At 38.7% G+C, this 26,954-nt stretch overlaps 1 protein-coding gene across 5 annotated transcripts in view; it reads left to right on the plus strand.

Moving 5' to 3' along the window:
• The window catches only part of LOC117328688 (cyclin-dependent kinase-like 5), a 98,239-nt gene that overhangs the window by 27,118 nt on the left and 44,167 nt on the right, over window positions 1-26,954 (plus strand). For all 5 annotated transcript variants that reach the window (XR_004533009.1, XM_033886172.1, XM_033886173.1 and 2 more), the window contains exons 4-13: window positions 713-758; window positions 17,578-17,714; window positions 18,125-18,245; window positions 20,466-20,525; window positions 21,353-21,443; window positions 21,970-22,159; window positions 22,864-22,944; window positions 24,280-24,452; window positions 25,604-26,585; window positions 26,823-26,954. Coding sequence is in view for 4 of the 5 variants with exons in the window: in XM_033886172.1 (XP_033742063.1) it covers window positions 713-758; window positions 17,578-17,714; window positions 18,125-18,245; window positions 20,466-20,525; window positions 21,353-21,443; window positions 21,970-22,159; window positions 22,864-22,944; window positions 24,280-24,452; window positions 25,604-26,585; window positions 26,823-26,954 (2,013 nt within the window). In the remaining variant the exon portion in view is untranslated. The remainder of the gene's footprint in view (window positions 1-712; window positions 759-17,577; window positions 17,715-18,124; window positions 18,246-20,465; window positions 20,526-21,352; window positions 21,444-21,969; window positions 22,160-22,863; window positions 22,945-24,279; window positions 24,453-25,603; window positions 26,586-26,822) is intronic.

The raw sequence follows: 26,954 nt of genomic DNA on the forward strand, positions 1-26,954 counted from the left end.
TTTATAGGAAGTTCAATATTAGATCAAAGCTGAGAGTTGCTTTCTGATACTAACATCATTCTTTATTCTAAAACAGTGGTCATAATTACTTCAACTGGAGGTAGATTTTTTCAATTAGGAATTATAGAAGTGTTTGATTGCCTGAGTCGTACTTCCATTTATGCCAGATTGATTAACACTTACGTCACTGATGATAAACACAATATACTTGGTGGAAAAACAAAGCTAATTTTGTAGATAGGACATAAGATATGGTTTTGTAATAAAAGTTTCCATCAAGAAATCAAATGGAATGAATCAGTACGCGAGGTAATGAAGTGTGATCTGTATTAAGGGACGTACCGAGTACAGCTATTAATGACTGTAACCACGTCTGTTTGGATATAATATTGACCTTGCTAGGCAACTGCTGCCCCTGTACTCGTGCCATACACACTCCATACTGGCCATGCTACTTTGGTCTATATTTGGGGCTCCATGCGAGAAATCGTTCGGATGCGCTTTTGATGTTATGTGTGATGCCAAGGCGAGATCATTGGTTCTACCTGTAGTGTTCTCGCCATACATAATTAATTGTTTACGTGATTAACTGTGTGTGTGGTACTACAATTAGCTGTTTATTGTAGGTGATGTTGTGTAAGCTGGTTCCAAATACAGATCAACAACTGTCCTGTTTTGAATGTATTAAAAATGATCTTTTCTGAATTTTCAGGAGTCTGGTGAGACGGTTGCTGTGAAGAAGTTCAAAGACAGTGAAGGTTTGTGCTGATGCATTATGGTCCTTTAAACTGCGAGCCAGAGCCTCGACTTAATCAAGTTGTCGGGATTAAACAGAGCCTCCGACTTTTACAGTTTATCTTACCTTGGCTTTTCCCAGTAGGGGTCGGGATGGGGGAGTGTTAGCAATGTCTGTTCAGAATTAGTGTCATCTCTTTTATTTAGGAATTTCATAGTTTTGATGTTGGTTGGCCATTTCATAAATATGCTATAAGTATCTGTTGAAATTTGATAAAATTTACTACAATAACTGGACATTTTATTTCAGGAAGCAGGGCTGATGTAGATTTTGATGATGTATATTTTGGTATGTACCAACTCCTGGCCTGGAAAAGGCTACGCTTACTTTGAAGTTGGTTATAACAGTTAAAAGTTTCATTTGTTTTGAGGTTTGAAGAATTTTGAAAAGCATGATGGCCAGTTACTTATACATTAACTATGTTCTCAAACTATTTGAATGACTACTGTTTGAAAAATGAATAAATTGTACAGGGGTATTACACCTCCTAAGAATTATCTTAATCAATTAAACAAGTTTAAAGCATGTTGGCTTGTATGACAAAGTGTCATAGACAGAAAACTGGCACTCCTCTTACAAGGTATCCACGTGTTAAAGGAGATGTGGAGTGTTAGAGGTGTCGTGGAGTGTTAGAGGAGTCGTGGAGTGTTAGAGGAGTCCTGGAGTGTTAGAGGAGTCGTGGAGTGTTAGAGGAGTCCTGGAGTGTTAGAGGAGTCCTGGAGTGTTAGAGGAGTCGTGGGGTGTTAGAGGAGTCGTGGAGTGTTAGAGGAGTCGTGGAGTGTTAGAGGAGTCCTGGAGTGTTAGAGGAGTCGTGGAGTGTTAGAGGAGTCCTGGAGTGTTAGAGGAGTCCTGGAGTGTTAGAGGAGTCGTGGGGTGTTAGAGGGTGTCATGGAGTGAGTCCTTGAGTGTTAGAGGAGTCGTGGAGTGTTAGAGGTGTCCTGAAGTGTTAGAGGAGTCGTGGAGTGTTAGAGGAGTCATGGAGTATTAGAGGAGTCGTGGAGTGTTAGAGGAGTCCTGGAGTGTTAGAGGAGTCCTAGCGTGTTAGAGGAGTCGTGGAGTGTTAGAGGAGTCGTGGAGTGTTAGAGGAGTCATGGAGTGTTAGAGGAGTCGTGGAGTGTTAGAGGAGTCGTGGAGTGTTAGAGGAGTCGTGGAGTGTTAGAGGAGTCGTGGAGTGTTAGAGGAGTCGTGGAGTGTTAGAGGAGTTGTGGAGTGTTAGAGGAGTCGTGGAGTGTTAGAGGAGTCGTGGAGTGTTAGAGGAGTCGTGGAGTGTTAGAGGAGTCCTGGAGTGTTAGAGGAGTCCTGGAGTGTTAGAGGAGTCCTGGAGTGTTAGAGGAGTCGTGTTAGAGGAGTCGTGGAGTGTTAGAGGAGTCGTGGAGTGTTAGAGGAGTCGTGGAGTGTTAGAGGAGTCGTGGAGTGTTAGAGGAGTCGTGGAGTGTTAGAGGAGTCGTGGAGTGTTAGAGGAGTCGTGGAGTGTTAGAGGAGTCGTGGAGTGTTACAGGAGTCCTGGAGTGTTAGAGGAGTCGTGGAGTGTTAGAGGAGTCGTGGAGTGTTAGAGGAGTCGTGTTAGAGGAGTCGTGTTAGAGGAGTCATGGAGTGTTAGAGGAGTCGTGGAGTGTTAGAGGAGTCGTGGATTGTTAGAGGAGTCGTGGAGTGTTAGAGGAGTCGTGGAGACTGTTAGAGGTGTCCTGGAGTGTTAGAGGAGTCGTGTTAGAGGAGTCGTGGGGTGTTAGAGGAGTCGTGGAGTGTTAGAGGAGTCGTGGAGTGTTAGAGGAGTTGTGGAGTGTTAGAGGAGTCGTGGAGTGTTAGAGGAGTCGTGGAGTGTTAGAGGAGTCGTGGAGTGTTAGAGGAGTCGTGGAGTGTTAGAGGAGTCGTGTTAGAGGAGTCGTGGAGTGTTAGAGGAGTCCTAGAGTGTTAGAGGAGTTGTGGGAGTGTTAGAGGAGTCCTGGAGTGTTAGAGGAGTCGTGGAGTGTTAGAGGAGTCGTGGAGTGTTAGAGGAGTCGTGGAGTGTTATAGGAGTCATGTTAGAGGAGTCGTGGAGTGTTAGAGGAGTCGTGGAGTGTTAGAGGAGTCGTGTTAGAGGAGTCGTGGAGTGTTAGAGGAGTCCTAGAGTGTTAGAGGAGTTGTGGAGTGTTAGAGGAGTCCTGGAGTGTTAGAGGAGTCGTGGGGTGTTAGAGGAGTCCTGGAGTGTTAGAGGTGTCCTGGAGTGTTAGAGGTGTCCTGGAGTGTTAGAGGAGTCCTCGAGAGTAAGAGGAGTTTGGATTGTTAGCGGAGCCCTGAGGTGTTAGAGGAGTCATGGTACCTTGTATATTATGATAACTGAGCCATATTCAGCTGGTCTTTGTACTCTAGATCTTGTCTATTGGTATAGGACTCGCATTACTTAAAATGTACATTCTGCCATAAATCATCAATATGAAAAATCTGAAACAAGGTTTTTATTTCCTGAAACATATAAAATAAATCTCATCGGACCCTAGAAGTTAAAGGCTTTGCTGAGCTGAAAAGAAAATTTAAAAACTAGTTCTGGAGTTTAAATACTGGGAGTTAAGTTTACAACTTGTGTGAGTAACGGGAATGGCAGTGACCGGTTATAAAACTTTGTTTACGTGACAGATTTACAACCCGGTAATACACCACACATCTAGGTCTGTGATCTTTACTTGTCCCCAAAGGTGCTCTACGTGCAAGGTCAGAAGGAATCATTATGTAGAAAAAGAAGAGAGAAAAAAACCATTAAAACTACTTGGGAACCAAAAGCCGAAAATGTTGATATTTATCCAGTACTGCTTAATGTTAGCTGCCATGGAAGTGCTAACAAGCTTGAACTATTTAAATGATATGGTTAAATTTGTTAAATACACAAATACCCAGGTAGCTGACTAACCAAATGGGTCTGTATATTTAGCAATCTTATATTTTTAGCTTATTATTGTCCCTCCCCCCTCAACCAAACCTGGAATATAGTAACATGTAGTATGGACATTGCAACATGCCCTAAATCATTACATGGATTGTTTTTTTTTAACGTATTTTTAGATTGAAATTTTAGATTAGGAGAAATTGGTTTCAATTTTTCAATGCTTCACCGATTGACTTACAAATGAGGTTTTAGTCAAATTGGAATAAATTCTATAATGCTAAAATCTCAAATAACTCTCAATAACAAAGAGGACTTAAGACTTGATATAGTTCACAGGGGTAAAATATGTTAAAACTTCAGACAAATTCTTCTCAATAGCTTGGAGGTCCTGTGACCAGTACAAAAATCAGCTATCCAGGGGACAGCTCTAGTCTGTACAAAAATCAGTCATCCTGGGGACAGTTCTAGTCTGTACAAAAATCAGCCATCCTGGGGACAGTTCTAGTCTGTACAAAAATCAGTTATCCTAGGGACAGTTCTAGTCTGTACAAAAATCAGCCATCCTGGGGACAGTTCTAGTTTGTACAAAAATCAGTCATCCTCAGGACAGCTCTAGTCTGTACAAAAATCAGTCATCCTAGGGACAGTTCTTGTCTGTACAAAAATCAGTCATCCTGGGGACAGTTCTAGTCTGTACAAAAATCAGTCATCCTGGGGACAGTTCTAGTCTGTACAAAAATCAGCCATCCTGGGGACAGTTCTTGTCTGTACAAAAATCAGTCATCCTCAGGACAGTTCTTGTCTGTACAAAAATCAGCCATCCTGGGGACAGTTCTAATTGTACAAAAATCAGTTATCCTGGGGCCGAGGTGGCCGAGTGGTTACGGTGTCCCGACACTTTAACACTAGCCCTCCACCTCTGGGTTGCGAGTTCGAAACCTATGTGGGGCAGTTGCCAGGTACTGACCGTAGGCCGGTGGTTTTTCTCCGGGTACTCCGGCTTTCCTCCACCTCCAAAACCTGGCACGTCCTTAAATGACCCTGGCTGTTAATAGGACGTTAAACAAAAACAAACAATCCTGGAGAAAGTTCTAGTCGGTACAAAAATAATCTGATATCTACACATTGTTTTCTGGAAAGTAAAGTGAATGCTTTGCGTACAGGGAGATTTAACAGAATCAATACCTTTATTACCTTCTCTACCTATCTCTGTAAACCATACAAGTTTTTATAAATATTAGGATATGTACCCTGTGTGTAGAATTACACAGGATTTCAGTGTTGAATGTTTTGTTTGAGCGTTTTTAGAGTATGTAAATCATTGGCATACCTGTCAGATAATTTATTTTACTTTATTGTTGATATCCATTCAGTTTCCTTGATGCATGCACCCTTCCTGATCCTCCAATATACACCAATTAATTGAGTCGAGATATTTAGATTTAAGGCTGATCATTTGAATTTGTATGCTTGCCTATACCTTTAAATTACTTATCTTAGGATTGTAAATAACTCCACAGTAAACCTATATAGAATTGGGTATGATAATAAGCCTGATCATTACTAATGTGTAATACATATACGGTTATTACACTAAACACTATATTAACAGTATACTACCATAAACAATGTATGTATTGTAATAATAACAGGGTGTGTAATGGAGAAATATGTATGTCAAATGAATCGCTGCAGTAAGATTTCTTAACACAATGATTGATATCACTTTGTACAAATTTAAATGTACACAGTTGAGCTATAAAAATGAGGTTAATGATTAAGAGCTTAGTAAATACTTAAATTGTAATCCTGGGATACACACTGTCCTTACACAGGCCGTTCTGTTGTTAATTGGTATTTAATATGTATGGTTATTAAAGTATTAAGTCTGAATCAACAGTCTACACCATTCCCTATAATGATGTCTGACATTGGTTGCTACTTTCACCTGATTAGGCAATCAGGATATGACACTCTTGATAGAAGTGTTTTGTAGAGTTGGTTTGTAACTGTGATTAGGAAATCAGGATATGACACTCTTGATAGAAGTGTTTTGTAGAGTTGGTTTGTAACACTCTTGATAGAAGTGATTTGTAGAGTTGGTTTGTAACACTCTTGATAGAAGTGTTTTGTAGAGTTGGTTTGTAACTGTGATTAGGAAATCAGGATATGACACTCTTGATAGAAGTGTTTTGTAGAGTTGGTTTGTAACACTCTTGATAGAAGTGTTTTGTAGAGTTGGTTTGTAACCGTGATTAGGAAATCAGGATATAACACTCTAGATAGAAGTGTTTTGTAGAGTTGGTTTGTAACTGTGATTAGGAAATCAGGATATGACACTCTTGATAGAAGTGTTTTGTAGAGTTGGTTTGTAACACTCTAGATAGAAGTGTTTTGTAGAGTTGGTTTGTAACACTCTAGATAGAAGTGTTTTGTAGAGTTGGTTTGTAACACTCTAGATAGAAGTGTTTTGTAGAGTTGGTTTGTAACACTCTTGATAGAAGTGTTTTGTAGAGTTGGTTTGTAACACTCTAGATAGAAGTGTTTTGTAGAGTTGGTTTGTAACACTCTAGATAGAAGTGTTTTTTGTAGAGTTGGTTTGTAACACTCTTGATAGAAGTGTTTTGTAGAGTTGGTTTGTAACACTCTTGATAGAAGTGATTTGTAGAGTTGGTTTGTAATCGTGATTAGGAAATCAGGATATGACACTCTTGATAGAAGTGATTTGTAGAGTTGGTTTGTAACACTCTTGATAGAAGTGTTTTGTAGAGTTGGTTTGTAATCGTGATTAGGAAATCAGGATATAACACTCTTGATAGAAGTGTTTTGTAGAGTTGGTTTGTAACACTCTTGATAGAAGTGTTTTGTAGAGTTGGTTTGTAACACTCTCGATAGAAGTGTTTTGTAGAGTTGGTTTGTAACCGTGATTGCTCATTCAAATCCTATTGAGATCAAATTTTTCATTTGAGATGAATGCGTCAGTTTTAACTAGCAACACAGAATAATTTAGATCACATTAATGCGAGTCTCTAATTCAAAGTTGATATCTTAACATACAATACGTTACCGTATTGTGTCATTTGTCAGTTTGAAAAAAAGTGATTCATAGAATAGGTTTGATCCTGAATGTGTTGTTGAACATTTCCAACATGTCTGATCACGGTTTTACGTGAGCTGGGCCTTCTGTATCACTGTCTCCTCAACACAAAACAGGCCAGCTATTTGATGTGCCAGGACCTGTTTACGTACAGATCTTTATAATTTACTGTTTGTTTACCCTTTAACACAACAGTCCTGTACCAAAAACGATTCAAACTGAAATTTAAATTCCATCGGTGGTGTTTTATCGGTCAAGCGTGAATAATCAGACATTTTCACAAGGTTGTTTGAGTTTTTTTTTATCAATTTTTAACACAAGGTGTATCTATATAACCACTAGGTGTATCTATATAACCACAGGGTGTATCTATATAACCACAAGGTGTATCTATATATAACCACACGGTGTATCTATATAACCACAGGGTGTATCTATATAACCACAAGGTGTATCTATATATAACCACACGGTGTATCTATATAACCACAAGGTGTATCTATATAACCACAGGGTGTATCTATATAACTACAAGGTGTATCTATATATAACCACATGGTGTATCTATATAACCACAAGGTGTATCTATATAACCACAAGGTATATCTATATAACCACTAGGTGTATCTATATAACCACAAGGTGTATCTATATAACTACAAGGTGTATCTATATAACCACAAGGTGTATCTATATAACCACAAGGTGTATCTATATAACTACAAGGTGTATCTATATAACTACAAGGTGTATCTATATAACCACAAGGTGTATCTATATATAACCACAAGGTGTATCTATATATAACCACAAGGTGTATCTATATAACCACAAGGTGTATCTATATAACCACAAGCTATATCTATATAACCACAAGGTGTATCTATATAACCACAAGGTGTATCTATATAACCACAAGGTGTATCTATATAACCACAAGGTATATCTATATAACCACAAGGTGTATCTATATAACCACAAGGTGTATCTATATAACCACAAGGTATATCTATATAACCACAAGGTGTATCTATATAACCACAAGGTGTATCTATATAACCTCAAGGTGTATCTATATAACCACAAGGTGTATCTATATAACCACAAGGTGTATCTATATATAACTACAAGGTGTATCTATATAACCACAAGGTGTATCTATATATAACCACAAGGTGTATCTATATAACCACAGGGTATATCTATATAACCACAAGGTGTATCTACATATAACCACAAGGTGTATCTATATAACCACAAGGTGTATCTATATAACCACAAGGTGTATCTATATAGCCACAAGGTATATCTATATAACCACAAGGTGTATAGATCTATATAACCAAAAGGTGTATCTATATAACCACAAGGTGTATCTATATAACTACAAGGTGTATCTATATATAACCACAAGGTATATCTATATATAACCACAAGGTGTATCTATATAACTACAAGGTGTATCTATATATAACTACAAGGTGTATCTATATATAACTACAAGGTGTATCTATATATAACCACAAGGTATATCTATATATAACCACAAGGTGTATCTATATAACTACAAGGTGTATCTATATATAACCACAAGGTATATCTATATATAACCACAAGGTGTATCTATATAACTACAAGGTGTATCTATATTACCACAAGGTATATCTATATAACTACAAGGTGTATCTATATTACCACAAGGTATATCTATATAACCAAAAGGTGTATCTATATAACTACAAGGTGTATCTATATAACCACAAGGTGTATCTATATATAACTACAAGGTGTATCTATATAACCACTAGGTGTATCTATATATAACCACAAGGTGTATCTATATATAACCACAAGGTGTATCTATATAACTACAGGGTATATCTATATAACCACAAGGTGTATCTATATAACCACAAGGTGTATCTATATAACCACAAGGTGTATCTATATAACCACAAGGTGTATCTATATAACCACAAGGTGTATCTATATAACCACAAGGTGTATCTATATAACCACAAGGTGTATCTATATAACCACAAGATGCATCTACCAAAAGTTTGCCCTGTATGTAATACTGACTTACTGAGGCCCTAGTATCTATTGACCTGTATGTAATACTGACTTACTGAGGCCCTAGTATCTATTGACCTGTATGGAATACTGACTTACTGTGGCCCTAGTATCTATTGACCTGTATGTAATACTGACTTACTGAGGCCCTAGTATATATTGACCTGTATGGAATACTGACTTACTGAGGCCCTAGTATCTATTGACCTGTATGTAATACTGACTTACTGAGACCCTAGTATCTATTGACCTGTATGGAATACTGACTTACTGAGGCCCTAGTATCTATTGACCTGTATGGAATACTGACTTACTGAGGCCCTAGTATCTACGTATACTGACCTGTATGTAATACTGACTTACTGAGACCCTAGTATCTATTGACCTGTATGTAATACCGACTTACTGAGGCCCTAGTATCTATTGACCTGTATGTAATACTGACTTACTGAGACCCTAGTATCTATTGACCTGTATGGAATACTGACTTACTGAGGCCCTAGTATCTATTGACCTGTATGGAATACTGACTTACTGAGGCCCTAGTATCTACGTATACTGACCTGTATGTAATACTGACTTACTGAGACCCTAGTATCTATTGACCTGTATGTAATACCGACTTACTGAGGCCCTAGTATCTATTGACCTGTATGTAATACTGACTTACTGAGGCCCTAGTATCTATTGACCTGTATATATAATACTGACTTACGGAGGCCCTAGTATCTACTTACCTGTATGTAATACTGACTTACGGTGGCCCTAGTATCTACTTACCTGTATGTAATACTGACTTACTGAGGCCCTAGTATCTATTGACCTGTATGTATTACTGACTTACTGAGGCCCTAGTATCTATTGACCTGTATGTAATACTGACTTACTGAGGCCCTAGTATCTATTGACCTGTATGTAATACTGACTTACTGAGGCCCTAGTATCTATTGACCTGTATGTAATACTGACTTACTGAGGCCCTAGTATATATTGACCTGTATGGAATACTGACTTACTGAGGCCCTAGTATCTATTGACCTGTATGTAATACTGACTTACTGAGGCCCTAGTATCTATTGACCTGTATGTAATACTGACTTACTGAGGCCCTAGTATCTATTGACCTGTATGTAATACTGACTTACTGAGGCCCTAGTATCTATTGACCTGTATGTAATACTGACTTACTGAGGCCCTAGTATCTATTGACCTGTATGTAATACTGACTTACGGAGGCCCTAGTATCTATTGACCTGTATGGAATACTGACTTACTGAGGCCCTAGTATCTATTGACCTGTATGGAATACTGACTTACTGAGGCCCTAGTATCTATTGACCTGTATGGAATACTGACTTACTGTGGCCCTAGTATCTATTGACCTGTATGTAATACTGACTTACTGAGGCCCTAGTATATATTGACCTGTATGGAATACTGACTTACTGAGGCCCTAGTATCTATTGACCTGTATGTAATACTGACTTACTGAGACCCTAGTATCTATTGACCTGTATGGAATACTGACTTACTGAGGCCCTAGTATCTATTGACCTGTATGGAATACTGACTTACTGAGGCCCTAGTATCTACGTATACTGACCTGTATGTAATACTGACTTACTGAGACCCTAGTATCTATTGACCTGTATGTAATACCGACTTACTGAGGCCCTAGTATCTATTGACCTGTATGTAATACTGGCTTACTGAGGCCCTAGTATCTATTGACCTGTATGTGATACTGACTTACTGAGGCCCTAGTATCTATTGACCTGTATATATAATACTGACTTACGGAGGCCCTAGTATCTACTTACCTGTATGTAATACTGACTTACGGTGGCCCTAGTATCTACTTACCTGTATGTAATACTGACTTACTGAGGCCCTAGTATCTATTGACCTGTATATAATACTGACTTACTGAGGCCCTAGTATCTATTGACCTGTATGTAATACTGACTTACTGAGGCCCTAGTATCTACTGACCTGTATGGAATACTGACTTACTGAGACCCTAGTATCTATTGACCTGTATGTAATACTGACTTACTGAGACCCTAGTATCTATTGACCTGTATGGAATACTGACTTACTGAGGCCCTAGTATCTATTGACCTGTATGGAATACTGACTTACTGAGGCCCTAGTATCTACTGACCTGTATATAATACTGACTTACTGAGGCCCTAGTATCTATTGACCTGTATGTAATACTGACTTACTGAGACCCTAGTATCTATTGACCTGTATGTAATACTGACTTACTGAGGCCCTAGTATCTATTGACCTGTATGGAATACTGACTTACTGAGGCCCTAGTATCTATTGACCTGTATGTAATACTGACTTACTGAGGCCCTAGTATCTATTGGCCTGTATGGAATACTGACTTACTGAGGCCCTAGTATCTATTGACCTGTATATAATACTGACTTACTGAGACCCTAGTATCTATTGACCTGTTTAATACTAACTTACTGGGATCACTGAACCTTAAAGTGAAATAACCGGTGTACAACATTTACACCTGAACGACTCAATGGCCATGCCAGCATTGACAGAAAATCTTTTTGTTCTCTTATAGACAAGTTGGTACATTTATTAATTAGCGATATAATTAAAGGAGATGAGTCGACATTCCAGATATTGAACCGCTATTGAGATTTTATAGAATGTATAAATGAGGTTGGTTTATCTTAATTTATTAGTGTACCTGGTATTAGTAGTGGTGGAGGTTTAGTGTGTTACACCTAAAATAAATATTGATATAATGGAGCAATGGTAGCGGCAACTTAATCGTATTGAGTTTCACTGTAAACATTGTGGAGCTGTAGATTAAGTGGTTACATGTACGTGTATCAATAATCGTATTGAGTTTCACTGTAAACATCGTGGAGCTGTAGATTAGTGGTTACATGTACGTGTATCAATAATCTTGATTGGAGTCTAACTTTAATGACTGTCACAGGAACTTCTACACTTTCTGAGACTGAACTCATTGTGTGAACTTGTAATTAATGCTTTTCCTTGCGTTGGTCATACTTGTCGATACTGTGTTAGTAAACTAGTACAGCCTAAAACATCACACTGATGGCAGTGGAAGGTAGAGTTTTTACAGTAAACTAGTACAGCCTAAAACATCACACTGATGACAGGGGAAGGTAGAGTCTTTACAGAAACTAGTACAGCCTAAAACATCACACTGATGACAGGGGAAGGTAGAGTCTTTACAGAAACTAGTACAGCCTAAAACATCACACTGATGACAGGGGAAGGTAGAGTCTTTACAGAAACTAGTACAGCCTAAAACATCACACTGATGACAGGGGAAGGTAGAGTCTTTACAGAGACTAATACAGCCTAAAACATCACACTGATAACAGGGGAAGGTAGAGTCTTTACAGTAAACTAGTACAGCCTAAAACATCACACTGATGACAGGGGAAGGTAGAGTCTTTACAGAGACTAATACAGCCTAAAACATCACACTCATAACAGGGGAAGGTAGAGTCTTTACAGTAAACTAGTACAGCCTAAAACATCACACTGATGACAGGGGAAGGTAGAGTCTTTACAGTAAACTAGTACAGCCTAAAACATCACACTGATGACAGGGGAAGGTAGAGTCTTTACAGTAAACTAGTACAGCCTAAAACATCACACTGATGACAGGGGAAGGTAGAGTCTTTACAGTAAACTAGTACAGCCTAAAACATCACACTGATGACAGGGGAAGGTAGAGTCTTTACAGTAAACTAGTACAGCCTAAAACATCACACTGATGACAGGGGAAGGTAGAGTCTTTACAGAGACTAGTACAGCCTAAAACATCACACTGATGACAGGGGAAGGTAGAGTCTTTACAGTAAACTAGCACAGCCTAAAACATCACACTGATGACAGGGGAAGTCTTTACAGAAACTAGTACAGCCTAAAACATCACACTGATGACAGGGGAAGTCTTTACAGATACTAGTACAGCCTAAAACATCACACTGATGACAGGGGAAGGTAGAGTCTTTACAGTAAACTAGTACAGCCTAAAACATCACACTGATGACAGGGGAAGTCTTTACAGAAACTAATACAGCCTAAAACATCACACTGATGACAGGGGAAGGTAGAGTCTTTACAGTAAACTAGTACAGCCTAAAACATCACACTGATGACAGGGGAAGGTAGAGTCTTTACAGTAAACTAGTACAGCCTAAAACATCACACTGATGACAGGGGAAGGTAGAGTCTTTACAGTAAACTAGCACAGCCTAAAACATCACACTGATGACAGGGGAAGGTAGGGTCTTTACAGTAAACTAGTACAGCCTAAAACATCACACTGATGACAGGGGAAGGTAGGGTCTTTACAGTAAACTAGTACATCGCCCACCAAACCTCTAACATCTCACACCAGACCTCTAACATCTCACACCAAACCTCTAACATCTCCCACCAAACCTCTAACATCTCCCACCAAACCTCTAACATCTCACACCAAACCTCTAACATCTCACACCAAACCTCTAACATCTCCCACCAAACCTCTAACATCTCCCACCAAACCTCTAACATCTCACACCAAACCTCTAACATCTCACACCAAACCTCTAACATCTCCCACCAAACCTCTAACATCTCCCACCAAACCTCTAACATCTCACACCAAACCTCTAACATCTCACATCAAACCTCTAACATCGCCCACCAAACCTCTAACATCTCCCACCAAACCTCTAACATCTCCCACCAAACCTCTAACATCTCACACCAAACCTCTAACATCTCACACCAAACCTCTAACATCTCACATCAAACCTCTAACATCGCCCACCAAACCTCTAACATCTCCCACCAAACCTCTAACATCTCACCAAACCTCTAACATCTCCCACCAAACCTCTAACATCTCCCACCAAACCTCTAACATCTCACACCAAACCTCTAACATCTCCCACCAAACCTCTAACATCTCCCACCAAACCTCTAACATCTCCCACTAAACCTATAACATCTCCCACCAAACCTCTAACATCTCCCACTAAACCTATAACATCTCACACCAAACCTCTAACATCTCACATCAAACCTCTAACATCGCCCACCAAACCTCTAACATCTCCCATCAAACCTCTAACATCTCCCACCAAACCTCTAACATCTCACACCAAACCTCTAACATCGCCCATCAAACCTCTAACATCTCCCACCAAACCTCTAACATCTCCCACCAAACCTCTAACATCTCACACCAAACCTGTAACATCTCACACCAAACCTCTAACATCTCACACCAAACCTCTAACATCTCCCACCAAACCTCTAACATCTCCCACCAAACCTCTAACATCTCACACCAAACCTCTATCATCTCCCACCAAACCTCTAACATCTCACACCAAACCTCTAACATCTCCCACCAAACCTCTAACATCTCCCACCAAACCTCTAACATCTCCCACCAGACCTCTAACATCTCACACCAAACCTCTAACATCTCACACCAGACCTCTAACATCTCCCACCAAACCTCTAACATCTCACACCAAACCTCTAACATCTCCCACCAAACCTCTAACATCTCCCACCAAACCTCTAACATCTCCCACCAGACCTCTAACATCTCACACCAAACCTCTAACATCTCACACCAGACCTCTAACATCTCCCATCAAACCTCTAACATCTCCCACCAAACCTCTAACATCTCCCACCAAACCTCTAACATCTCCCACCAAACCTCTAACATCTCCCACCAAACCTCTAACATCTCCCACCAAACCTCTAACATCTCCCACCAGACCTCTAACATCTCACACCAAACCTCTAACATCTCACACCAGACCTCTAACATCTCCCATCAAACCTCTAACATCTCCCTCCAAACCTCTAACATCTCCCACCAAACCTCTAACATCTCCCACCAAACCTCTAACATCTCCCACCAAACCTCTAACATCTCACACCAAACCTCTAACATCTCACACCAAACCTCTAACATCTCACACCAGACCTCTAACATCTCCCATCAAACCTCTAACATCTCCAATCAAACCTCTAACATCTCACACCAAACCTCTAACATCTCCCACCAAACCTCTAACATCTCCCACCAAACCTCTAACATCTCACACCAAACCTCTAACATCTCCCATCAAACCTCTAACATCTCACCAAACCTCTAACATCGCCCATCAAACCTCTAACATCTCCCAGTTATATTGCAGGTTATATACACAGTTTATTGGTGAGTGTTCAGGGGTAATTATGAGACCCGCTCACTTCTGTTTTTATTGACTTTGTTGAGGTTTAAGTGGGTTGCAATGATTTTATGGACCAATATTACTGATGTGGTCATAGTGACCATCAAGTCTCTACCTATCAAACACCTGTCATCCATGTTACTTATAGCTGTATAGTCAGGACTACACACTCAGGGTTATTTAAAACACTGTTAATATCACCGCAGTGATTCTGAGTACAATCTACCAACAAACACCTGTTACAATATCTGGTGTTAGTATCGGAATGTTGTCTGATGTTAGTATCGGAATGTTGTCTGATGTTAGTATCGGAATGTTGTCTGATGTTAGTATCCGAATGTTGTCTGATGTTAGTATCCGAATGTTGTCTGGTGTTGGTATCCGAATGTTGTCTGATGTTAGTATCCGAATGTTGTCTGGTGTTAGTATCAGAATGTTGTCTGATGTAAGTATCAGAATGTTGTCTGGTGTTAGTATCAGAGTGTTGTCTGATGTTATTATCCGAATGTTGTCTGGTGTTAGTATCAGAATGTTGTCTGATGTTAGTATCAGAATGTTGTCTGGTGTTAGTATCAGAATGTTGTCTGATGTTAGTATCCGAATGTTGTCTGATGTTAGTATCAGAGTGTTGTCTGATGTTATTATCCGAATGTTGTCTGGTGTTAGTATCAGAATATTTTCTGGTGTTAGTATCGGAATGTTGTCTGATGTTAGTATCAGAATGTTGTCTGTTGTTAGTATCCGAATGTTGTCTGGTGTTAGTATCCGAATGTTGTCTGCGATGTTAGTATCCGAATGTTGTCTGGTGTTAGTATCAGAATGTTGTCTGTTGTTAGTATCCGAATGTTGTCTGATGTTAGTATCCGAATGTTGTCTGATGTTAGTATCCGAATGTTGTCTGGTGTTAGTATCAGAATGTTGTCTGTTGTTAGTATCCGAATGTTGTCTGGTGTTAGTATCAGAATGTTGTCTGATGTTAGTATCTGAATGTTGTCTGATGTTAGTATCTGAATGTTGTCTGATGTTAGTATCAGAATGTTGTCTGATGTTAGTATCAGAATGTTGTCTGATGTTAGTATCAGAATATTAAGTCGGTTGTAAGTATCAAAATATTAAGTCGGTTTTAATTATAAGAATATTAAGTCGGTTGTAAGTATCGATCAGAATATTAAGTTGGTTGTAAATTATAAGTCAGTTGTAAGTCATGAAAAGAAAGTTTGATATATTTAAATAGATTCACTAAGTGGTTCATTGATACAGGTCAGAGATCATCTGTTGTAAGGCCAGAGGTAGGCATAGGTCATCTGTAGGAACAGGACCAAGGTATAATTTGTGGTACAAGACATAGAGGTACGTTAACTGTGGTACAGGTCAGAAGTCAAATTTGGTACAGGTCAGAGGTCAGTTGGTACATAGTATCCAGTATACCACTGGTAATCACAGAATGTTGTGAAAGTTTTAGTGAAAGTCAGAATGAAATAACATTGTGGCATTGTGTCTGCTCACGAAGGCTTAAGTATGTGTAACAGTACATAGAGAGGTGTGTTTGCAGGCCTTAAATCTCACTTCAACTGTTTGTATACAGCCAATACAAGAATTCTGAGATGTATAGAAAAGGCTCTCTGTGGAAATATATCCTTGTTTGTCTGGTCATTCAAAGTAAAAATGTATTAAAAGATTTCAGAGTGATAAGTTTGAATGATTTAAGTATGCATGGCTAGGGTCTGCAGGAGTTAAATTTCAATTGGATGCAAAGATTGTAAAAAAATCTGCTATGTTTGGTTAGTTGAAAGTTAGTGTTACATATAAAGCTCTGTTATATGAAGAAATGTCATTGAAAGATATGTAGGTATAGATATAGGTAGTATAGTAATCATGAGTATATATTTACTCTATTATGTACATAGTAATTATAGAAGACTTGTGAATTTGTTACTGTACTTCACCTAATAAGCGTACTTTACACTGACAAATACACAAACAAGGTGCCCTTAATAAAACCATATACAGAGAAAAATTTCCACAGGAAATTTAGGTGGAGAAAATAACAACTTTTTATCTCATTTATATACCGTAATTGATGTAGTGAAAATTAAACAATCTAATCTTTGGTGAAAAGACTGAAGATTATATGGGCAGATCAGTAAGGTTATTAAACTTTTTATGTTTTTCAATTTGTGCACTCATCCTGTTTTCCTGAATAAGGTGGGGATGAGCTTATAGGGGCATGTTATGAGGTGAATTATGGCAATTAAAATAAATAGGACAATGAAAGAAAGATCTTAAAGGGAAGCCATGTTTATATATTACAGACTGGTATTAGAGGTTTCCTTTACACATGACCTGATGTACCCTGGGTTTTATCAGAAAATGTCTTCTTTTTCATTTTCTTATCAACTTTAGTCTATTCCTTGTACATGGAAGCACTATGATTTATAAGTACGATTCCTCAGGAATGCTACATTCTATCTATTACTTTTTCTCTCAGAAAATGAAGATGTCAAGAGAACAACCCTTCGCGAGCTCAAGATGCTCCGTACCCTCAAACAGGAAAATATTGTGGAGCTACGGGAAGCATTCCGACGGAAAGGCAAACTCTACCTTGTGTTCGAATATGTGGAAAGGGTGAGATATTTGAAATATAGAAATCACTGGTCAGTGTTACAGAGAAGGTAGTTACCAATATAATGATAGATACATGTTGTAAAGAGAATATCATGGTAAACTATTGAATAAAACATTTAGAGAGAGAAACAAGAGTACAAAATTGCCCAACAGGGAGCAATTTTGAATTTTGACAGTTAAAATTCAAAAAGTTCTTTATGAATCAGTTGAATTTGATAGTGGTAGTTTGCTTGATGAACTCTACTTCTCAGAAATTATTTCATAGATTTTTTTTTCAAATTTCATTCTAAAATCAAGTGAGGAAAGATGAGAAAAGTAGAAAAAAAATCAAACTTAGTCTCGCCATTTTCTGATGTGTGTTTTGTACAACCCTTCGAATCAGTCATATAACTGAACTGTTGTTGTTGTAGAATATGTTGGAGTTACTGGAGGAGATGCCAAATGGTGTCCCACTGGAGAAAGTGAGAAGTTACACATACCAACTGTGTAAGGCCATACAGTGGTGTCACAGCCAGGACATCATACATAGAGGTCAGTTATACATACCAACTGTGTAAGGCCATACATTGGTGTCACAGACATCATACATAGAGGTCAGTTATACATACCAACTGTGTAAGGCCATACAGTGGTGTCACAGCCAGGACATCATACATAGAGGTCAGTTATACATACCAACTGTGTAAGGCCATACAGTGGTGTCACATACATCATACATAGAGTTCTGTTATACAGATGTTCATCAAAGTCATTACATTGATAGGATCATCCCAGGATAAGATAGAAGTGAGCTGATGTTATGGTACTTTTCCTAGGTTTAAAGCAGGCCTTCCCTTATATTAGATGGTCAGAGGACAACCACATTGATTGTCAGGGTATCTTAGATAGGACCTAATGGTCAGTAGACAACCACAGGTCAGGGTATCTTAGATAGGACCTAATGGTCAGAGGACAACCACAGGTCAGGGTATCTTAGATAGGACCTAATGGTCAGTGGACAACCACAGGTCAGGGTATCTTAGATAGGACCTAATGATCAGTAGACAACCACACGTCAGGGTATCTTAGATAGGACCTAATGGTCAGAGGACAACCACACGTCAGGGTATCTTAGATAGGACCTAATGGTCAGAGGACAACCACACGTCAGGGTATCTTAGATAGGACCTAATGGTCAGTAGACAACCACATGTCAGGGTATCTTAGATAGGACCTAATGGTCAGAGGACAACCACAGGTCAGGGTATCTTAGATAGGACCTAATGGTCAGAGGACAACCACAGGTCAGGGTATCTTAGATAGGACCTAATGGTCAGAGGACAACCACATGTCAGGGTATCTTAGATAGGACCTAATGGTCAGAGGACAACCACACGTCAGGGTATCTTAGATAGGACCTAATGGTCAGAGGACAACACACGTCAGGGTATCTTAGATAGGAACTAATGGTCAGTAGACAACCACACATCAAGGTATCTTAGATAGGACCTAATGGTCAGAGGACAACCACACGTCAGGGTATCTTAGATAGGACCTAATGGTCAGTGGACAACCACATGTCAGGGTATCTTAGATAGGACCTAATGGTCAGAGGACAACCACAGGTCAGGGTATCTTAGATAGGACCTAATGGTCAGTGGACAACCACATGTCAGAGTATCTTAGATAGGACCTAATGATCAGTAGACAACCACAGGTCAGGGTATCTTAGATAGGACCTATAGCAAGTTGTACAACAGAGTCTACGGCTGTATTACTTATTTATAGACAGTTTCAGTAGGAACAGTGTGCTGATGTCAGTTATATACAATATCATCCCAAATATCTATTGTCTTCCTGTTCTCAAATACACACATGATCATCATTATTATCAAAATGCCCATAAAGAATCTTCCTTCCTGGAAATCTTATCACCAATGGACACTAGTCAGGGCATAGATTTTACTGTGGCGCCATTGGAGCTCCCTGATGTAGGAGGTAGTAAATTATGGATATGGTATGGAAAATTAGGCTCAAAGAAGGTCTTTATTTATTCAGGTTGTGGATACTGTATTGTATTGATCTGTAATGGATCACACACTAGCCTCTGAGATTAAGATTTCCCAGCTCACTGGTTTATAGGGGTAGTAGTACACAGGTATGTAGGGGGTAGTAGTACACAGGTATGTAGGGGGTAGTAGTACACAGGTATGTAGGGGGTAGTAGTACACAGGTATGTAGGGGGTAGTAGTAGTACACAGGTATGTATGGACCGTTGAAGGCCAGGCCCATACATTGGTGTTGAGTTATATATGATAAATGTTTTATGTTCGTTTGAACGAAGTGAATAAGAATATAATACAAAAAAGCTAATCAAAATATGGAAATCATTATTTATTTTGTGTTCCACACACACCAACCTTATTTGGGTTTGAGAGACATAGTTTCAAACCTGTACAGTAACTTCAGGACATGAATATCCGGAACGGTCAAATCGTAAAAAAAATGTTTTTTGAGTCGGCACATTTTTTTCTGGGTCAGGGGGTTACGTCAAACCAACTGTAGTTTTTTTTTTTTTTGCCTTTTGAGTGATACCGACCACAATGGTTTGACTGTGGGGGTGTATGGGGGACATCTGTAATGGTCCCTACTACAATCAGTACTTGTTACAGCCTGTTTTTATACTGGTCGGACACAGTCTTGCTGAGATGTACCCACATTGATGCAGTATTGATTTTCTAATTATAAATGTGTGTTTTTATCTCTCATTAGATATCAAACCTGAAAACTTGCTGATTAGTAAACAAGATACCCTCAAGTTGTGTGACTTTGGTAAGTATGTGGTACAAGGTCGGAAGGTTAATTGAGGTTCATGTTTGATAAGCCTTGACATTTTTTGTGTCATGAATACTAATATTATAATGTTCATCATCACTGAAACTACAATAAGTTGTCAAATAGATAAACCCTGGAACTGTTAAAACTGTCTGATATTATTGACATTAATTAATTATATTCTCATTCTGTATATAGTTTGATGGTGTTACATATGATATACTAGGTGATATATATACTCTCATTCTGTATATAGTTTGATGGTGTTACATGTGATATACTAGGTGATATATACTCTCATTCTGTATATAGTTTGATGGTGTTACATGTGATATACTAGGTGATATATACTCTCATTCTGTATATAGTTTGATGGTGTTACATGTGATATACTAGGTGATATATATAGTTTGATGATGTTACATGTGATATACTAGGTGATAGATACTGTCATTCTGTATATAGTTTGATGATGTTACATATGATATACTAGGTGATATATATAGTTTGATGATGTTACATGTGATATACTAGGTGATATAAACTCTCATTCTGTATATAGTTTGATGTTACATGTGATATACTAGGTGATAGATACTGTCATTCTGTATATAGTTTGATGATGTTACATATGATATACTAGGTGATATATATAGTTTGATGATGTTACATGTGATATACTAGGTGATATAAACTCTCATTCTGTATATAGTTTGATGTTACATATGATATACTAGGTGATATATACTGTCATTCTGTATATAGTTTGATGATGTTACATGTGATATGCTAGGTGATCTTAACTTACCTTGTTTGTGTCCCAGGTTTTGCCAGGAGTATAACCGGAGGTTTGGTTGGAGTCTACACGGACTATGTGGCAACGCGATGGTACAGGTCCCCGGAACTCCTCCTTGGGTGAGTTGCCTACGAGTCCAGCTGATAAAATTAAAAATTAAAAGTTGATGAACCCCCAACAGTTCTTACTATGGTAACAACAACTTATTCACCTGATTAGATAAGCTGGTCTTCGGCGGAGAATGAAGGGTCAAAAGTCACTGCGGACCATATTTCAATATTAAAGTAGTAATAAATGGTATATATCATGAGATCAGGGTTAGAGAAGGGATGATAATTATTGTCACAAGTTCTCACCCACTTCGTTTTTATTACGAAAACACTGTTTGATTGATGAAAATATTACTCTGAACATTATATAGTTTCATAAGGCTATCATTTTGTGTTTTTTCAAATCAAAACTTGTTCACAGGTATTTCGTATGCCTTGTGAAAATTCTGCAGTAGATACTTCTATACATGTGTGTACCTATTATATCAATATACACTGGGTATTTATTTTCTCTCTACTAACAGTAAATAAAGCCAATCAAATCCCCCTTGAACATTACCAACCATACAGTAATAATGTTTGACATTTTTTCCAGGTCAGCGTACGGTAAATCAGTAGATATATGGTCCATTGGTTGTATAATGGGGGAACTTTGTGATGGTCAGCCTCTGTTCCCCGGAGAGAGTGAGATCGACCAACTCTACGTTATACAAAAAGTCATGGGTCAACTGCCCTCGGAGCAAATGAACATGTTTTTCCACAACCCTCGCTTCTCTGGCCTGAAGGTAATTAGGCAGTCCCCCATCTTTGTGTTAAGTATATCATGGTTGAACCGAGATAATGATTAAATAATCTTCTACCACAATATGCTGTGTTATTCCACTCTCAAGCCATTGCATAAATGTGCCGACTGTTGGATAGATATATGTTATATTCCACTATTGGAATATGATTGGTCAAGAATTCGAATATTGATCCGAGCTGCAATTGTTATTGACATCATCAATAATCGAATGACGTCACATCACCGGGTCCCGGTCATCACCTGTATACCTTATTTGCATATGCGAAATAAGATTTGGCCACGTTTCCCTTTGATTCAAGCCGATATCATTGTGATCAAAACAGGTCTGGATATGGAATTTATTTCACACGAGTAAGTTATTTTTTTAAAGTTACAAAAAACACTCGCTTAAGCTTGTGTCTTTTGTAACTTTTAAAAATAACTTACTCGTGTGAAATAAAGTTCATATCCAACAATCACTCGTTGTGTAACCTCTTTATACCACATTGTCAATTGTATGAATCTAGATCTGTCAAGTACAGAAGATAAGTCACATATTTGTTATTTATAGAACAAAACTTGTAATACCTCAACTCTACAAAGTGATAGAAATCCGAATGATACAGACATGTTATGAGAGACTTTTGTTTGTATTTACAGTTCCCATCGGTAACTATTACAGCCATGTTATGTTTGTATTTACAGTTCCCATCGGTAACTAAACCCCAGACACTACAAAAGAGGTACCAAGGAGTTCTCAGCAGCGTTTACCTAGACTTCATGGAGGTAATATATTATACTGACCGATGTGACTACCTACACCATTAAGTTCCTCATCTCTTCGGTGTAAATAACCAGCTTTGGACTCTAATATGTGTCCCTACTACAGTCTATCCATCTTAGTACAGTCAAACTTCGATGTTTCGAAGTTCAAGGGACTAACAGAAAAACTTCGAAACAGCGGGACTTCAAATTATTCATGGTTGACAATAGATCGATGTTTTCTTGATAATGACCATATATGTTAACGTTACATGTCCTTGGTGTCTTCGTGATGATCGTCGCCTGTCAGGCTCAAAAGTTAATTTATACCTCAAACACAACAAAATAAAAATACTTTTCATTAATTATACCTAAGCATTTAATTAATTAAACAAACTATGTATCGGTTACAAAACACTTATATCGCGTTTAACAGATAAAGCAAAAGAAGTACAATGCACACGTAAGTCGTTAGGCTTTTCTGCTAAAGACACGTGCGGTTACGTTATGTGCATATAAAATACGGAATGCCGATCGGTTGGAGAATGCATGATTGAATGACAAATAATCGATTTACTTGGATATTTATGTATAAGTTTGCAATGTGACACTAATGAGTGAAGACATCGCTAATTGTTTGTGGTTAAAATTGGTCCGCTTCTTTTATAGTTCCGTAAAATTTACTCACCGACCGCTGATTTCAATGGCGGCGAAGATTATCAGAGACGACTACCGAAATGTTTTACCGGAGTGATTAAATGTCATGGCTTCTAAATACACCTTTTATCTATCAATTTGGTCTGATTATTAATTAACCCCATGATCGGGAGTGACAACACACGCTATCGTTATCCCTATTGTCAGTCAGGGCATCTAGGGGAGGAGTGTGAAATCTTGCCGCGGGGGTCACGACCAACACCTGTCCAGTGGTCAGTACAGGTAAACTTTTGTTCGAATCATGAGATGTCAATTACCTATGACATAATAGCTAACGGGCCATGAAAAAAGTTTGATACATCGAAAACTTCGATTTATAAAAATTCGAATCGTGCATAGGTTCGTTAGTAGCGTTATATAGTAAGGAAATTCGGGACCAAGCACACTCGATACAGCGAGAAATTCGAATCAACGAAGTTCGAATCATCGAGGTTTGACTGTAAATAATTAACCACCTTTGGACTCGATTAGTAAATATTATGTGTTTTCAATCAGCTATTGCCCTACAATACATGCCCTTAGCTATTGTCATATGACATATGGAGACTAATGATCTATTTTATATAACCAGGAATCAGATATCTGAAGTACCCTTATAGCTTTGGTTGCCATATTGTTTGACCAGCTGATCTCTCCCTACAGAACACCCTGCAGCTTGACCCTACTGACCGCTTCCTTATAGAGGAATGTATAAACCACCCGGCCTTCCAGACCGAGCAGCTACTCAATCGCACACACAACATTCCCATCAAATATGCCCGCACTGGCAGCAGTAAAAAACGCAAGAAAGAGTTTCCTGACAGTAACATAGACAGGTGAGTGATCCTAACATTACAGCTCGGAGGCAGACTTACGTATGTGATAACATAGACAGGTGAGTGATCCTAACATTACAGCTCGGAGGCAGACTTACGTATGTGATAACATAGACAGGTGAGTGATCCTAACATTACAGCTCGGAGGCAGACTTACGTACATTGTTGTATGTGATAACATAGACAGGTGAGTGATCCTAACATTACAGCTCGGAGGCAGACTTACGTATGTGATAACATAGACAGGTGAGTGATCCTAACATTACAGCTCGGAGGCAGACTTACGTATGTGATAACATAGACAGGTGAGTGATCCTAACATTACAGCTCGGAGGCAGACTTACGTATGTGATAACATAGACAGGTGAGTGATCCTAACATTACAGCTCGGAGGCAGACTTACGTATGTGATAACATAGACAGGTGAGTGATCCTAACATTACAGCTCGGAGGCAGACTTACGTATGTGATAACATAGACAGGTGAATGATCCTGACATTACAGCTCGGAGGCAGACTTACGTATGTGATAACATAGACAGGTGAGTGATCCTAACATTACAGCTCGGAGGCAGACTTACGTATGTGATAACATTCTCTGTGGAGACTTATTAATACATGCTTTATACAGATTCTTTCTTCTGGACTTATTTTATTTTTTATTTTTATACGCCCATCAAATTGGACGTATTATGGTATGGCGTTGTCCCTAGGTCTGGCATAAACTTTCATTTGTCAGGCATTCTCCTACGATTTACAATCATTCTCTTTGAAACATGGAATACATTATGATAAAGTTAAGAAGTTGTGTCTCCCTGAAGAGAAGTGTGATTCAGACTTGGTAGGCTTTGTAATCATGATTTCCTCCGATATTATTTGACTGATTTCTTTGTATAGTATGTATTAGAGTCATGATATAAAGTAAGGTTTCCCCTAAGAAAGTCTGAGTCAACTGTTTTTCTAAAAGTTCTTGCTGTCAAATTCTGATGTTGCAAACTTGTTTTCCTCAAATTTTCAGGAAATTAAATATTGACAATTATATTTTAATACAAGATATTCTATACCAATATATAGTATATAACAATATATGGCATCTGATGTATATTGTTCCACCCTTTACTGATATGATGAGTGTATTATTGATATTTGTAGTGAAAATTTAAAGAATCTCCATAAAAGTCGACCTGACACAGCAGTGTCAGAGGAAACAAAGCCGTCCCAAGGTGCACCACAAGTGCAGCGAGTGATGGTTGCACAGGAGGAGAAAATGGACACTAGTGAGGACAGTTATATACAAATGCCTGTCACCAGTAAATACATTAAACAGGCTAAAAACTTGTCTAAAAGCAATGCGGACAAACTATCCAAAAGTAACACTGACAATATGGCCAGTCAGCAAGAGACAAACAAACAGCCAGCGCCACAACCTGTGCAAAGGGAGGCGACTCGTGCTGATAAATATGACTCTCGCTCACGGACCCCCAAACCTGCATTAGAGAGAGGGGACATGAAAGGCCAGTCACAGGACAGTGGTAGTCAGTTTGACCGTGAGAAAACTCTGGTGCTCGATAACGGATACAAGATAAGAATGACAACTGACAAATCGCCTGGTGTAGAGGAGAGTGTGACAAAGGGAGGGAGGCATAACAGTACTACGAGTGAACGAACAGTGGACACCAACAATAGGTCAGTGTCAAGAACTAGTCAAGAAAGCCGACATCACAGCACATTTGCCGATTTCCGCAACGCAAACGTGTTGGAAGGTGGCTTACAAAGTGCATCTACATTAACCACTGCCCATAGTCAAACCAGCTCATCAAACATAGACAGTGCTTCTCCACGTACAGAAGATCTCGACTCGCCTGGATTACATAGCGAGTCAAAGTACCTCAAGCGTAAAGACAATGCTAAAGTTGTGCCAGACTTGTCTGGTGAGACAAAGGTTGTAAAACAATCATACTCCAAAGAGAGTCTGTCAGATTCGCCAACAATCACACCTCGGGAAACAAAGGGGGGTAACTCCCAGTATAAATCATCCACATACACTGTCAACTTACAGGCACCAAATCATAGTCAAGAATCATCAGAAAATTCCAAAGGCCAATTTGGTAGTCCCCAGGTTGAGCGGAAAAAGGTTGGTTGCATTATTTTGCTAAAGAAAAATTGATTTGTGAATGAAATTAAATGATCTGATTTTTGAAGTGATAAACGATGCATAGAATGTTACAAAAATAAATATGATGTCAAGGTATTGTTTAACTAGGAATGGTGCATGTTATGTTTTACATGTATTTTGATGATATGTTAATTAAGTACAACTGTTGTAAATTTGATATACAGGTGATATTTATTTTATGTACGGTTGATATAGTTCCTAGATAAAGCTATGCAGGAGGAGTTAAAACGAATCAAGTCAAGTACTCTTGGCCGCAAGAAGAGCCAGGACAAGATTCATCAGGGATCGTTTATACAGACAATCACAGACAAGCTCTCGGATGCCAAA

This window comes from Pecten maximus, chromosome 6 (genome assembly GCF_902652985.1).
Source record: "Pecten maximus chromosome 6, xPecMax1.1, whole genome shotgun sequence".
Lineage (NCBI taxonomy): Eukaryota > Metazoa > Mollusca > Bivalvia > Pectinida > Pectinidae > Pecten > Pecten maximus.